Source organism: Acyrthosiphon pisum, chromosome A2 (assembly GCF_005508785.2).
Source record: "Acyrthosiphon pisum isolate AL4f chromosome A2, pea_aphid_22Mar2018_4r6ur, whole genome shotgun sequence".
Classification (NCBI taxonomy): Eukaryota; Metazoa; Arthropoda; class Insecta; order Hemiptera; family Aphididae; genus Acyrthosiphon; species Acyrthosiphon pisum.
The window spans coordinates 114,879,695-114,893,213 of NC_042495.1; the positions used below are offsets into that span (position 1 = coordinate 114,879,695).

A 13,519-nucleotide genomic window follows, 5' to 3' on the forward strand; every position below is an offset into this window, starting at 1 on the left:
TTCGCAATTTTTACATATTTCGTATAAATTTAAACTTTAAGCGCTTATAAAAAAAAATTGTGACTAACGATTTTGGATTTTTTTTTATCACTGTGAGAACAACTTATAAGAAACCTTGTATTAAATTTTCAAAGTTTTCTATCCAACCAAAAATTTTTTATCGTTATTTAAAAAAAAAATACTTAGAAAAATTGAAAATTTCATTTGTCTATAAATAGCTCAAAAAAAGTCGAAACACTTTGAAAATTTAACCCTGTATAGACAACGCTAATATAAACATCTGTTGCAAATTTCAAGTGCTTACAATAATTATTTTTTGAGTTACAGTAAAATTAAGTATTCGTTTTTGTCAAAAATTGGTTTTGCGTAAAAATGCGCGTTTTTCCGTTATTTTTTTAAGGTTTTTCCTGCCGCTTTTGAAAAGTATTGGGAAATTTTCACTTTTGACCCCCCCAAAGTACCAACTAGATTCACTTTCCTTTCAGAAAAGGTACAACTTTTGAAAATCGAAGCATTTTTACTGCTCCAAAAGTTGTCGTCAGACACAAAAAAAAAAAAAAAAAAAAAAAAAACACATCATTGTAAAATCAATACATTCATCACTTCGTTCAGAATCTAAAACCATCAACGGGTATGTCGCCCACACCTTAGTTCAAAAAAAAGTTACATTTTCCAAATGTTTTTCCTATCGACGTATAGATCACTACATTATTGATCCTTAAAAACACTGCAGAACAATAAATTATTGCACAATAAAAGCACTAACCACATATTATTATAGTACATACATAGATACGTCATTACTCATTTAACATTTTCCATCAACTCCAACTGTGTTAGGTATCTATATTTTTACTGGTTACTAAACATTTTTCATCATCTCCAAGTGTTTTAACCAAGTACTACCAAAATGATTATGGTCTTTGGATCAAATCAAACATTGTTAAACTGAATGTAACTTATTCTTTATGGTATGAACTTTATACGACGTATTACGGTTTGTAAACGTCAGGCTGCGGGCGCTGTCGACGTGTTGTTGCCTGCCTACATGATAGGCACGTCTTGACGCAACAACAATCTGACAATTTAATAATAATAACAATAATAATATAACACCACCGCGAACACGCGTGTTGCAGGTTTTTCGAGAAGACCATCTACAACGTGACGTTCGCCGTACCGGCACTGTGCTGTTTCGCGGCCATCGTCGACTCGCTGGTCCGCAGCTGGCTGACCGCCCGGGCCACGGTCGGGCTGCAGGTGACAAGAAGACCCGGCTGAAGATGCACCGGAAGCGCACGCTGCAGCTGCACCTGTACGTGAAGATCGCAACGCTGCTGTTCGCGGTGAACGTGTTCGGTTACGTGGCCAGGAACGGGTCGCCGGCATCCGACCCGGTGGCGTGGATCGCGTACAACGTGGGCCACTCGCTGCAGGGCATACTGGTCGCGCTGGCCGTCACGTGCAATTGTCAGGTGCTGAAGATCTACACGCGGTCGTTCGCCCGGCGGCGGCGCCGAAGGCCGCGCAACGGCAGCGCGACCGCGCTGTTCGACAAACGCGACAACGACATCAGCGACACGACGTACCTGCAGAACCTCACGTGGGATCCCGTCCCGCTGCCCGTCTAGAGCGTTACGGTGGACAGCGACGCGGACGAACACGACAGGACTACGCAACTATAATATCATCCGGCCACGGCCGCGTCCGTCTACACTGCGGTCGCGCGTCACCCGATGAGCGGACAGACATGAGCGGCTGCGTGACGATGGGCTGGAAGGGAGGGAGGGACGCGGCAGCATATTATTATGTATTATTATATTTTTATTATTATTATTACTATTGTATTATTATGTATTCATGTATTAACCAACACCCACACCCGCCACCTACCGGCCGTACACCAGACCCACGCACGATGCCCCCGCTGCTTGATAAAGCTTATAATATCGTTGCACACGGCCACTCGTCCATCGGAAATAATTCGGTCTATTCGGAATACTGTTTTTCGCGAAGACGTGGGTGCGTGTGCGCAATATTATTAAAATGTACAATATTGTATAATATTATAGGTACGTATCACGTTTTATGAAAACTACTGTCGAATCAATATTTTAGTAGATACATCATAATATTATTTAGCACATGAGTTTATAAACATTTTTGATTCAGGGCCCGAATATATTGGTTGAAAACAAATTTGACCTCGATCAAATTAGCCCCCCACCGAGAGGTGGCCCATTTGTCCACCACAAATTCAAAAAAAAAATCATATTATGTTCTAATTATTATGTTATATAGAATATTGAAATAATATCAATTAAAAGTTCAACACTGCTATATATATCGACCTTTAACATAATGTTGATAATAAAAAATATACGTAGAACATTCAGCATTATTGTTAGCTCACCGTCCACAATATGTATGTATTACTACATTTACATAGAAAATAATAGTTCAAGTACCTACTATGCACGCGTTTACTGGCTACCTACAAATAAACTCAAATAAAATAATGAATTTAACTATGGGCCGTTATAATAATATGGAAATATTGAAGTTTAATAACCACATTGTATACTATATATAAGTAGGTAGGTACGAGTCGTATAAGAAATAAAAATTTGCCGGTAGGCGTACGTATAAATAATAATATATAAATAAATTACATCCAAAATATGAAAAAATGTCATAAAATTTGAAAATAAAACACTATGTGTATAGAGTCTTGGGGACTAATATGCCTATACGATTACCAAAGCTATCAAATCATCGTATACTATAGGTACAGCGTACAAAGCGTTTTTGAATTTCGATACAAAACGTTAAAGTCGTCGACAACCACTAACAACTTCTTAGATTTATGTCACGATATTATTACATTATATAATAACTACAATATTTTCACGAGCTACAGCAATATCAGCAATTCGGCTAATATCGCAGTCTGCGGTTGAGATGCACGTTGATCAGTGATCAATGCTCGTGCTATAAACCCTTTTCAGTTTTCCGACCATATAATATAGTGCATTATACGCAAATACTTATTAAGTTGGACCTATTAATTTTATTTTAGCCAAATAAAATCCCAATATTATGAATAAACGTTAACCTTGTTTTTACAATTATTTGCGTATATTATATTATATTATAAAACATTTATACATCAACTACCTACCTACTATAATATATAACTAGGTACTGTTGTAATATAACCTAACAAGCACTGTTGTATCATTGTTATTACTTACATAATATAACTACTACCTATATGTATATAGTATATTAGTATCTATATGTACTTACCTACCTCTACCTAGTATCCACATTCCACATAAATAAATAAATGCATGTCGTAGTAAGTACATATATGATATTATATGGTAATATATTTTGCATCACTTATGAACTCCTTTGGTTACTACCTATATTATTTTCTTCCTCATGAACAATAACACAATATGTGTACGAATATCCTATTTAATTTTAATACTACGAAATATATCATATATGTCAATAAAAATCATGTACAAAATACATGAAAGTTTTAATGGATAATGTTGCGATATTCTATTTACTATTTTTATATATTCAGTACACAGCGCAGGCACACATTGGAGTGTTTTGAATCTCATGACTCTACTCCCATTTTAATCCATTAAATTGATTCGAAGTTCGAAACTTTAGGTATGACGCAAGTTATATTTACGAATGTAATAGATACAAATGGTTTAATTATTTTCGAGTTTTAAATGCAGTTTTAGCTTCTGTATTTTAGATTTTAGAGTTAACGGAATTAAGTTATGCGTTATAAAAGTTAAAAGTATAGTAAATACAATCCATTTAATAAATCGTTTAAAATAATATATACATTTCATGATATATTAGTAAATATTTGATATTCTGAAAATAATATTATACATACTTTTATATTTCTATTGTGAAACCGCTGACCCATTGGAGAACTGCCTTCGCTTTGCTTTCCCAAATAATGTACATACTAAACACTATTTATTGTCTCTCTTCTAAGAGTTATGAATTTGCTATAAAAAAAAAACCATTTGGATTACAAAGTTAACATGACCTATCCCAGTATCCCCCGATGAGTTTATAAATGAGTCCAAGTGACTACCATTCTGCAATTTATTGTATGATGGAAAATATCAATATATTCAGTGAAGGTCACGGGTAAGGGTGAATGAACCAAAGCGAGTAGGGGTATATCGCACAAATAAAATATTGTATTATCATTTATCAATTATATTATCATATAAATTGTAACAGTGTTTTTTTAGTTATAGGTTAAGCTATTGTTTTTCATTACATATAAATTATAATATAATATATCATAAATAATAATTGTTAACAATTTTTTTTTCAAAACCATTAATTTACTTATTATACTTATTAATTATTATATTGTATTGTTTGATACTATGGCACTGTAACTTGTAAGATTAATTATATAATACGTAGAGATATCGTAATTATACAATATTAACACGGTATAGAAGATATTATCTTCTATACCGTGATATTAATGTAATCATATTGTGATTATATAAAACATTATTTGAGTTTTTAAAAATGATTCACTATATAGTGCTGTAATTTAATTATTAAAACCATATAAATGATGTATGTCTATAATAAGTCTTAAATTATATTATTTAGCGATTATTATTTATTGCTCTTTTGTAGTAATCCTATACCTAATCATTAACTATTAAATAGGGGTACCCATTTACGTTTCTAGCCTCTTCTAAAACTTAACCATATGTCCCCACTCCTCAAAATATTATTAATGTTTATTTTATAAGTAGTTTAATCATTGTTAGTGAATCGGTACTTAAGCATTGGTGCAACTTGGGGGGAGGAGGCTTAGCCACGAAGATTGACGCCCTCCAAAACTATCCCTTATTGAATTAGATATAAGCTCCCTATATAGGTTATTTTAAATAAATAGTATTGTAAGGTGGGCTGTAGCCCACCAGAATTTTAACCCTATAGTTGCGTCTAAGTAGTAAGTACCTAAGTGACTTAACATTTAAATTATATCAATACAACATTTTCGATTGCCGACACTTTTTGAAACAGAAAATTTGCATTTGTAAACATTATTTAAACTTTCACCAGCTAATAGGTAGGGCAAGGGAGACCATTATTCTTTGACATAACTGAATCAAGGAAAGTTCGTATAGTTTTTTCGAAACTGTTCTGGGTTCATAAGTAAAATTAAAATGGACCCATATCAATCATGTACTGTACCTACTTGAGTAAGAGTATTTGAGTAAAGCCGTAAATGTATTCATATATTTTTGAAGTATCTACTCAAGTCTCAAGTAAGTACGTACATTTTGAAATACTTTTTAAAAAATACTCGGACAAAGTATTTTAAATATTTTTTAAAAGTATTTGTGCTTATTTAAAATCAAATTCTAATTTTCAAATACTTTTTCTTGTTAATTTATAGATTTTTATTTTTATTTTAATCACGTAAAATAAAAAAAATTATGAGAATATTAGGTAATATAATTAGGAATATTAGGTAACAGGTAATTTATTTTTTTACTTTGAATTAAACTCAATCGAAAATGTAAATACTTCCACAAAAAATACAGAGAAGTCTTTTAATTTAACATTATATGATGGTAAATACTACATATTATATTAAACAAAAAACATGAAAATCGGTTCTGGTACTCAAATATTTTTTTTACTGAATATTCAACTACGTATCTTAAATACCTACCTACCTACGTATTAAAATATGCATATGTATCTATTATGTACTTGAATTCTTTTAAAAAGTATGTATTATAGGACTGACCCGTAGACATCCTTTAAAAATTTCTCACACATTTTATAGACGAATAACTCAATACCTACTTTTTATTTTATTTAAACGTAATTGTATTGGTAAAAACCAGTTCTGATATTTTATTTTACACCCTTAAAAGTTAAAACTTTGAGAAATTATTAAAAATGAACTAGGTAGAATTATTTTAACGACTATTGGAAAAATCCTTATCTGTATGAGATAAATATTTTATGTGGTTTAATCAATTTTACTTTAATTCCGTAGATTTTTGTATATGGTGACAAATATGTTACATCAACAATTTGTAAACATCCCACTCACACCTATAAAGAAAAATTATATTATACTGTAGATTGTAGAGACTAAATACGAATTGGTGTTAGCCAAAGACATTTATCGTCGTTTTAAATAATTGTAATTGAGTGATTTTGTCAATACCAAACTGCCCTTCTTAGTGAAACGCAGTATCTACAAAAATGCAAATGTTGGGAAAATGGGTTCTTCTTACGTTTTAGATTTTTCGCTTTTTTATGATATTATTTAATATGGTTTTGATCATTGTTTGTAGTTATTTACCTCAGAAATCATTACAACTACAATCAAACAGGCAGTATTAACCAGGAATTAAAATATAATATTATGTTTATATATATATTTTTTTTATAAGTAGGTATATTTCAATTCATTATGGTATCCAAGGTTTATCTATAAACTTTGCGTGGTATCAACCATACACATATTTTCTAATATAAGAACAAATTAAGATTTACCTATATATATATCGTATATCTTAATTCGTGAATATAAGTGATAACGATCACGTAATGATATCAAATTCCGACTAATCATAGTTGGGAACAAACTTATTGAAATATATATACTTTATGTAATTATGTCTTGATGGAATTATAAAATGTAATTATGAAATTCAAATTATTGTCATTCAATTACAAACTTATTAACATGTTTATATGTAGATAATGCTTGTCTGCATACCGTTAGTCAGATAATATAAGGTTAGATAACTAAGATAAGTGAGATAAGGTTACTAGATTCATACGCAGTATAACGTCTAGCCGTATACGACTGCCAAATAAATGTACTAAATGTTTATGCAGTAACTACCCAACATAGACCATAGTTAGTGTATAATTAGTTAATGTTATAAGTTCAGGGACTGGAACCTTTTTGATTTTATCGGTTTGAGTTTAGGTTTCGGTTGTCAAAAACCGAAAATTTCGGTTTCAGTTTTCAAAAATATCGAATTTCGGTTTCGGTTTCGGTTAATACCGGTTTTAACCCTTATTATTTGACTTTTTTTTTTATCAATAAGTACCATATAAAAAAATGAACATAATATTAATAGGTCTTTTTAGTGACAGGTATTTGTAATTAAGTGTAACTATTTCAGAATTTAGGTAATATTATAAAAAAATGAATTATTATAAAATAATAAATTAAAATAAATAAATACATTTTAATATTTAAAATAAATAAAAAAATTATTATTAAAAAAACAAATAAGAATCAATTTTTAACACACTTGGGTTACCCATGTTCCAGTTTGATATAATAATTTATAACTTATATATAAAAATATAAATTTAAACAATATATACCGCGCTAATGAAGACGGAAGAACAGTTTAGTAGAATTGTCATACAGAGCATAGTATAGAGAAAAGAGTTAAGGATACCCGCATTAGGTTTAGGTATTTAATATTATCAATGCAGGCATATTAGTAAGGTAACAATAATTATAATTTATAATTTATATGACAACTTACTCTGAATTCTGAATCACTTATAAACGTCCAAATTGCTATTATTTTCAGAAATTCTACATCAGCTATTGGGAATTGCGATTCAATAATAATATTGATATCGATTACATGGAAATTAGAATTTTGGATTTTTGGTATTTCTTTTATGACAATTCTGTTGTACTTGTACACATAATAATATTCTTATTTCTTAGAATTGATAAACTTTTATAGGTCTACAATTCTATAATTATTTATTATTACGAATAATTAGTTATTACCAACTTGCACCATAGATAAAATATCTATTGGATTTTGGAACCGAAAAAAACCGAAAAAAAACCGTAAAAACCTCTACATCAAAATATAGGTTTCGGTTTCGGTTCCTAAAAAAATGTATTTAAGGGTTCTGTTCGGGTTCTGGTTCCCAATATTCAAAGGGTTACGGTTCCAGTCCCTGGTTAAGTTTTTGAAAAACCTATTTATCATAAAATTATTTTGGTTACATTTGAATCAACAGTTATGTCAATTCCGGAGGATACAAAAAAAAACGTTTTGTTAAATAAAAATAAATAATTAAGATTCAAAAATTATTGAATCTTAAATTTGATAAATTTTGTCAAAATTCGATCTTTAAATGCTTATAAAAAAAAATTGTGCCTAAGTATTTTTAATATTTTTCAACTGCTATTGTAACAATATACCAGGAGCCTTGTATTACATTTTTACACTTTATTACCCAACTGACCATGTCTATACACAGCTCAAAAAGAGTCAAATTATTTTCAAAATCGTCACATGAGAAATCGAGTGAATATCAAATGTTGTAAAAATGTGAATTTCAAACGCTCATAAAAATTTAATTTGACTTGCTTGTAGACAATTTTTTTAGAAAAACTTATGAGGAAGCTTATATTACATTTTCAAATCTTAGATTTAAAAAAAAAACTTTTACGAATTCTTAACTCAAAATATTTTACTAATTTTCGTGATTTTTACATATTTTGTCAATTTTTGAACTTTAAATGCTAATAAAAAAAAACTGTGACTAAAGATTTTTAATATTTTTCAAATTTCATTGTAGCAATATAGTAGGAGCCGCGTGTATTAAATTTTCAAATATTTTTACTCGACAAATAAAGTTTTATTGACATTCAAAGAAAAAAAAACTAATAAAATAAATTGGAAACTGAAAATGTCCCTAAACAGTTCAAAAAAAATCAAAATATTTTAAAAATTTTATTATGTATAGAAAATGGAAATATAAACAGCCAGTGAAAATTTCATGTATCTACAGTCATTTTTTTCAAAGTTTTATTTTGAGGATAGATTATTTTGGAGGATTTTGAGGAAAACCGATTTTGGTTTTTGGTGTAACCATAAAACAGACGACCGTTACATGCAATTTTTATTGAATGTTTATATTAGCATTTTCTATACATGATACAATTTTCAAAATATTTTGATTTGTTTTGAACTGTTTTGGAACATTTTCAATTTCCAATTTTATTAGTCTTTTTTTCTATGAATGTCAATAAAACATTATTTGCAAACATGTTGAGTAAAAAAATTTGAAAATTTAATACAAGGCTCCTACTTTATTGTTACAATGACATATTGACATTTGAAAAATATTAAAAATCCTTAGTCACAGTTTTTATTTATAAGCATTTAAAGCAATTAAAATTTTTCTTTTTAAATCTAAGATTTGAAAATGTAATACAAAATTCCTCATAAGTTATTATCTACCTTTATCAAAAAAAAATGTCTACAAGCAAATCAAATTAAATTTTTATGAGCGTTTGAAATTCATATTTTTACAATATTGGATATTCACTCGATTTCTCATGTGACGATTTTCTTATTTTATTGTAATTAAAAAACGAATGACTATAGATATTTGAAAATTTCACTGAATGTTTATAATAGAATTTTCTATATACGATAAAATTTTGAAAATATTTTGACTCTTTTTGGGCTGTTTACGGACATTGTCAGTTTTCAATTTTTTTAGTTTTTTTTTCTATAAATATCAATAAAATTTTATTTGTTGGGTAAAAAAGCGTAAAAATGTAATGCAAGGCTCCTGATATATTTTTACAATATCAGTTGAAAAGTATTAAAAATACATAGGCACAATTTTTTAGAAGCATTTACAGTTCAAATGTTGACAAAATTTATCAAATTTAAAATTTAATAATTATTTTGTAGTTAAAAATGTCTAAAAATGTTCAACTTTTATAGCTAAGGATTGAGAATTTAAAACAAGGTTCCACGTAAATTGGTAAATATATAAATTACTTTATTCACAATATTATCATCAAATATACTTAGTAATATCATTGGCTGCTAACCGTTTTCGCTCAGAATCGTTTTTCTTATACAATGATATTATATCATTGAATTCAAATTTAACTCCATCCATTACAGTGACCCACTTGTAACCTACTGTACAGTTGAGCGACATCCACTTACCCACATTTTTTGAGTTGATGTTTTTTATTTGTTTTTTGAAATACATTTGCCTGCTTCCAGTGGGCGCCAATATTCCCCTCTCTATTTTTTTTATTGAATAAACTAGTTAACTAATGAACTAATTATAGTTATCTAATAATGTATTGGGTTTAAATAACAGATTAAAGTATACAGCAATCTCTGAGTCCTAACCTATACTATATATTACTATAGTATAGTAACACCTATATAATTTTATTTGAAATTAATTTTTGTTTCTTAAAATTTATTTGGTACTATAATATATGGTTATGCTAGATACTATATAATAATATTTTAATATTTTTTTTGCTTCCTAAAATGAAGTTATAGGTACTTACGAGTTGCAGGTTTCCCAGGCTTTATCTCTCAGAAATGAATACATTTTTTTTTATAATACCCGAACATAATATTGTAGCCGCGTGGGTTATAGTTAGTTTGTATTATTTATGGGTGTTTTCCAAAATAATAAAATGTTATAATAATTTATTTAGGTAGGTATTTATTTTAGTTTTAAATAAAGTTATACAGGTATAACCTAAGTATACAATATATTATATTATGCTGACTGCTGTTGTTATTAGTAATTAGTTTTAAATATAAGAACATTATGTTTAAATATTACACATAGTTTATGTTTATGATAATAGACAATAGTATATAAAATAAACATATTATTGCTTAGCACATATGAAAAATTATCATTTTATGTTTTTCCAGTTAGATAAGGCTTAAGGTTATTTATTTAGATATTAAGCCAATATGGTCTAGTCCAGTGGTGTAATTTGGTCATGTTTGTGCAGAGGGATTAAAACATTTACCCCACCACTAAAAAAAAAAGTGTTGGTTTATATCATAAGCACCTCTCAGTACAAGCATTGTGATTTGTATAATTCAAGTACATGTATGAAATATAAATGTATCAATAATTTTAATAAAGTTATGTAGAGTCGTGAAAATATAATCTAAGTACCATTAGGCATAAAATACTCATAATCACCTCAAAAGGTTAGTCAGACATAAGTCTGACTGATAAATTCTGATTACATCATTTATCTTTTATCGGTGAAATAGGTTGCCGAAAAAAATGTCTTAAAATCGATTGTGAACTAAACTGTATTACTATGCATACTTCAATTTTCAATATATTTGTGCAATAATGTTTACTGATTAGTGTTTATTACGATAAGTAATATTATTTATATACCTATCTTACAGTTATGTACAGCTAGCATAGCGGGGAGTCAGGTTTTTATCAGGGTTTGAAGTACTAGGTCCAACCCAATAAAACCCACTGGGCTCAGTTATAAAACCCAGTAAAAAAACCCAGCAGAAAAAATCCCAACAAACAAAAAAATTAACAAACTTTAAACTGCATATTTATTTTTATTACTCTTTAGTAACAATAAAAAAAAAATATATGTAAGCAAAAACATCAAATATTATAATTTTACGTTCCTTATTTATAATTAATTATAAACACATAACAATAAAAAATAAAAATTAAGTAATAATAATAAAACAACTTACTTTGCTGGTGAATGGTAATAAACAAATTAACTGTATAATATTATATAGGTAGATAAATTCAGGGACGGCCTGGCCCACTGGGATACAGGGTAACCTGGTCGCCTGACCTATTGGGACTTTCCTGGTGGATGCATGAAATTATTTTTTTAAATAATTAGTATTTATTTATATGCATAAAATATATAATATATAAATGTATAATATGATATACATATACAATAATATGTATTTGTTGATTATTTCTTTATACTAAAAAAATATAGGTATTTGTAAACCATACTACAAGAGGAAAATCCTATAATTTGATACGCTATATTATAGTAGGTACCTATCTATAATTGTTTTGGAGTTTTGTATTGTCAAAGAACTATGTGGTGAACACTAGGTGATTAAATATTGAACCAAACGAGATTAATAGATACAATAAGCCATTACTAATAACTAATAAGTAATAACTATAATTGCTCATTTAAAATTGGTATATTTTGCGACGCATAAACGCAAATACGCAATATTATTATTGCGTACTATTATGCTTCGTCCGATCGGCGATCGTCCGAGAAAAGTAACTTCTTAACACACACGAGTGCTGGTCGCTCTCTAAATTTTATTTTTACTCAATTTTTATCTGAAAGACTTCAAATGTATATTTTAACTTCTACATTTAAAATTTTGAAAATCAGACACTGATCATACTTGCAAAATGTTGTCTTCTTTTGAATAAAAAAAAAACGAAATCCGACTATTTTACAGAGTGTGAACGTTTTTCTAGTATGTTTTTGTATTATAAATGCACCGGCTCTAACGCCCTTAAAGATATAAATTATGAATTGTTTATAAAAGCTTCAAGCATAGTATTACCAGATTACCTGCTTGTAATTTCATTTAATAAATTGTGAATTAAACTTTTTTTAAATTTTATTTAAGCGATTACAGATATAGATGGAATATAGATAGGCCTATCTAGGCATTTGAAATTAGAATCACACTTAACTTGATACTGATTTATGGAATGTTTTTTTTTGTGGTCCTCTAATATAATATAATATAAACTAAAAGGTCTAATAAATAAATAATTATATAAATATTGTGATCATAATATAAAACATATTATTATCAGCCCCCACTAAATCCCACATAGTTACACGTTACACCTATATGACGTGGACATAGATATGTGGCCTGGGTAAATGGGAATACATTTTCCCGGCCTGAATTTTTCTCCTACACCGACCTTGGGTAGGTACACCAAAACTTTTTATATTTTAATATTTCTTTATAAGTATCTTAAATATAATAGTTATAACTTATAGTCTATAGGTAATAAGTTAGGTAATAGATATAATTAAATGTAAATAAGCAATAGGTATATGTTTTAAGTTTTAATGTTTATGGAACTGCCTCAGTAAAAAAGTGCCAAAAAACGGCATTCAATTGCAAATTATTAAAACCGATTATTACCCATTTAAACCCAACTGGGTCGGGTTTTTTGAACCTTCGTTTTTACTTTTTATGTATTATTTCTATAAAATAAACTATAGTGCCTAATACCCACATCATAAATAAGTACCTACTTAAATATGGCTTACCAGTTTTAAAAAAAAAAGTTATGTGGGGGATGTGACAGTGACACCCAAATCCTCCCCACCATAATTACGCATTTACGCCACTGTAGAACTGGTTAAACATTTAAACTCCCACACCCAATTGACTATTAAAAGTTCAAGCCATAATAATATCACCTCTAAACGAGGTAGCAGGTACCTAAATAGAGTATAGACATACCTTCCGGAGCTTCCATGTATACGATGTACCCTCAAAACTTACTATGCAGCAGAGCGACTGGCCGACTTCCCCAGTTTTTAAAACGAAAGACGCAAGTTATGCTGAAATAAACTTTTTGTAAAAAA

The 13,519-nt window shown here is 29.0% G+C and overlaps 1 protein-coding gene across 1 annotated transcript in view; it reads left to right on the forward strand.

Moving 5' to 3' along the window:
* Positions 1 to 1,586, forward strand: part of LOC100569203 (adhesion G protein-coupled receptor E3-like) — a 150,630-nt gene extending 149,044 nt beyond the window's left edge. The window contains exon 4 of the mRNA XM_003247611.4: positions 1,140 to 1,586. Coding sequence (XP_003247659.1) covers positions 1,140 to 1,281 — 142 coding nt within the window. The 3' untranslated portion in view covers positions 1,282 to 1,586. The remainder of the gene's footprint in view (positions 1 to 1,139) is intronic.
* The last annotated feature ends 11,933 nt before the right edge of the window (positions 1,587 to 13,519 follow it).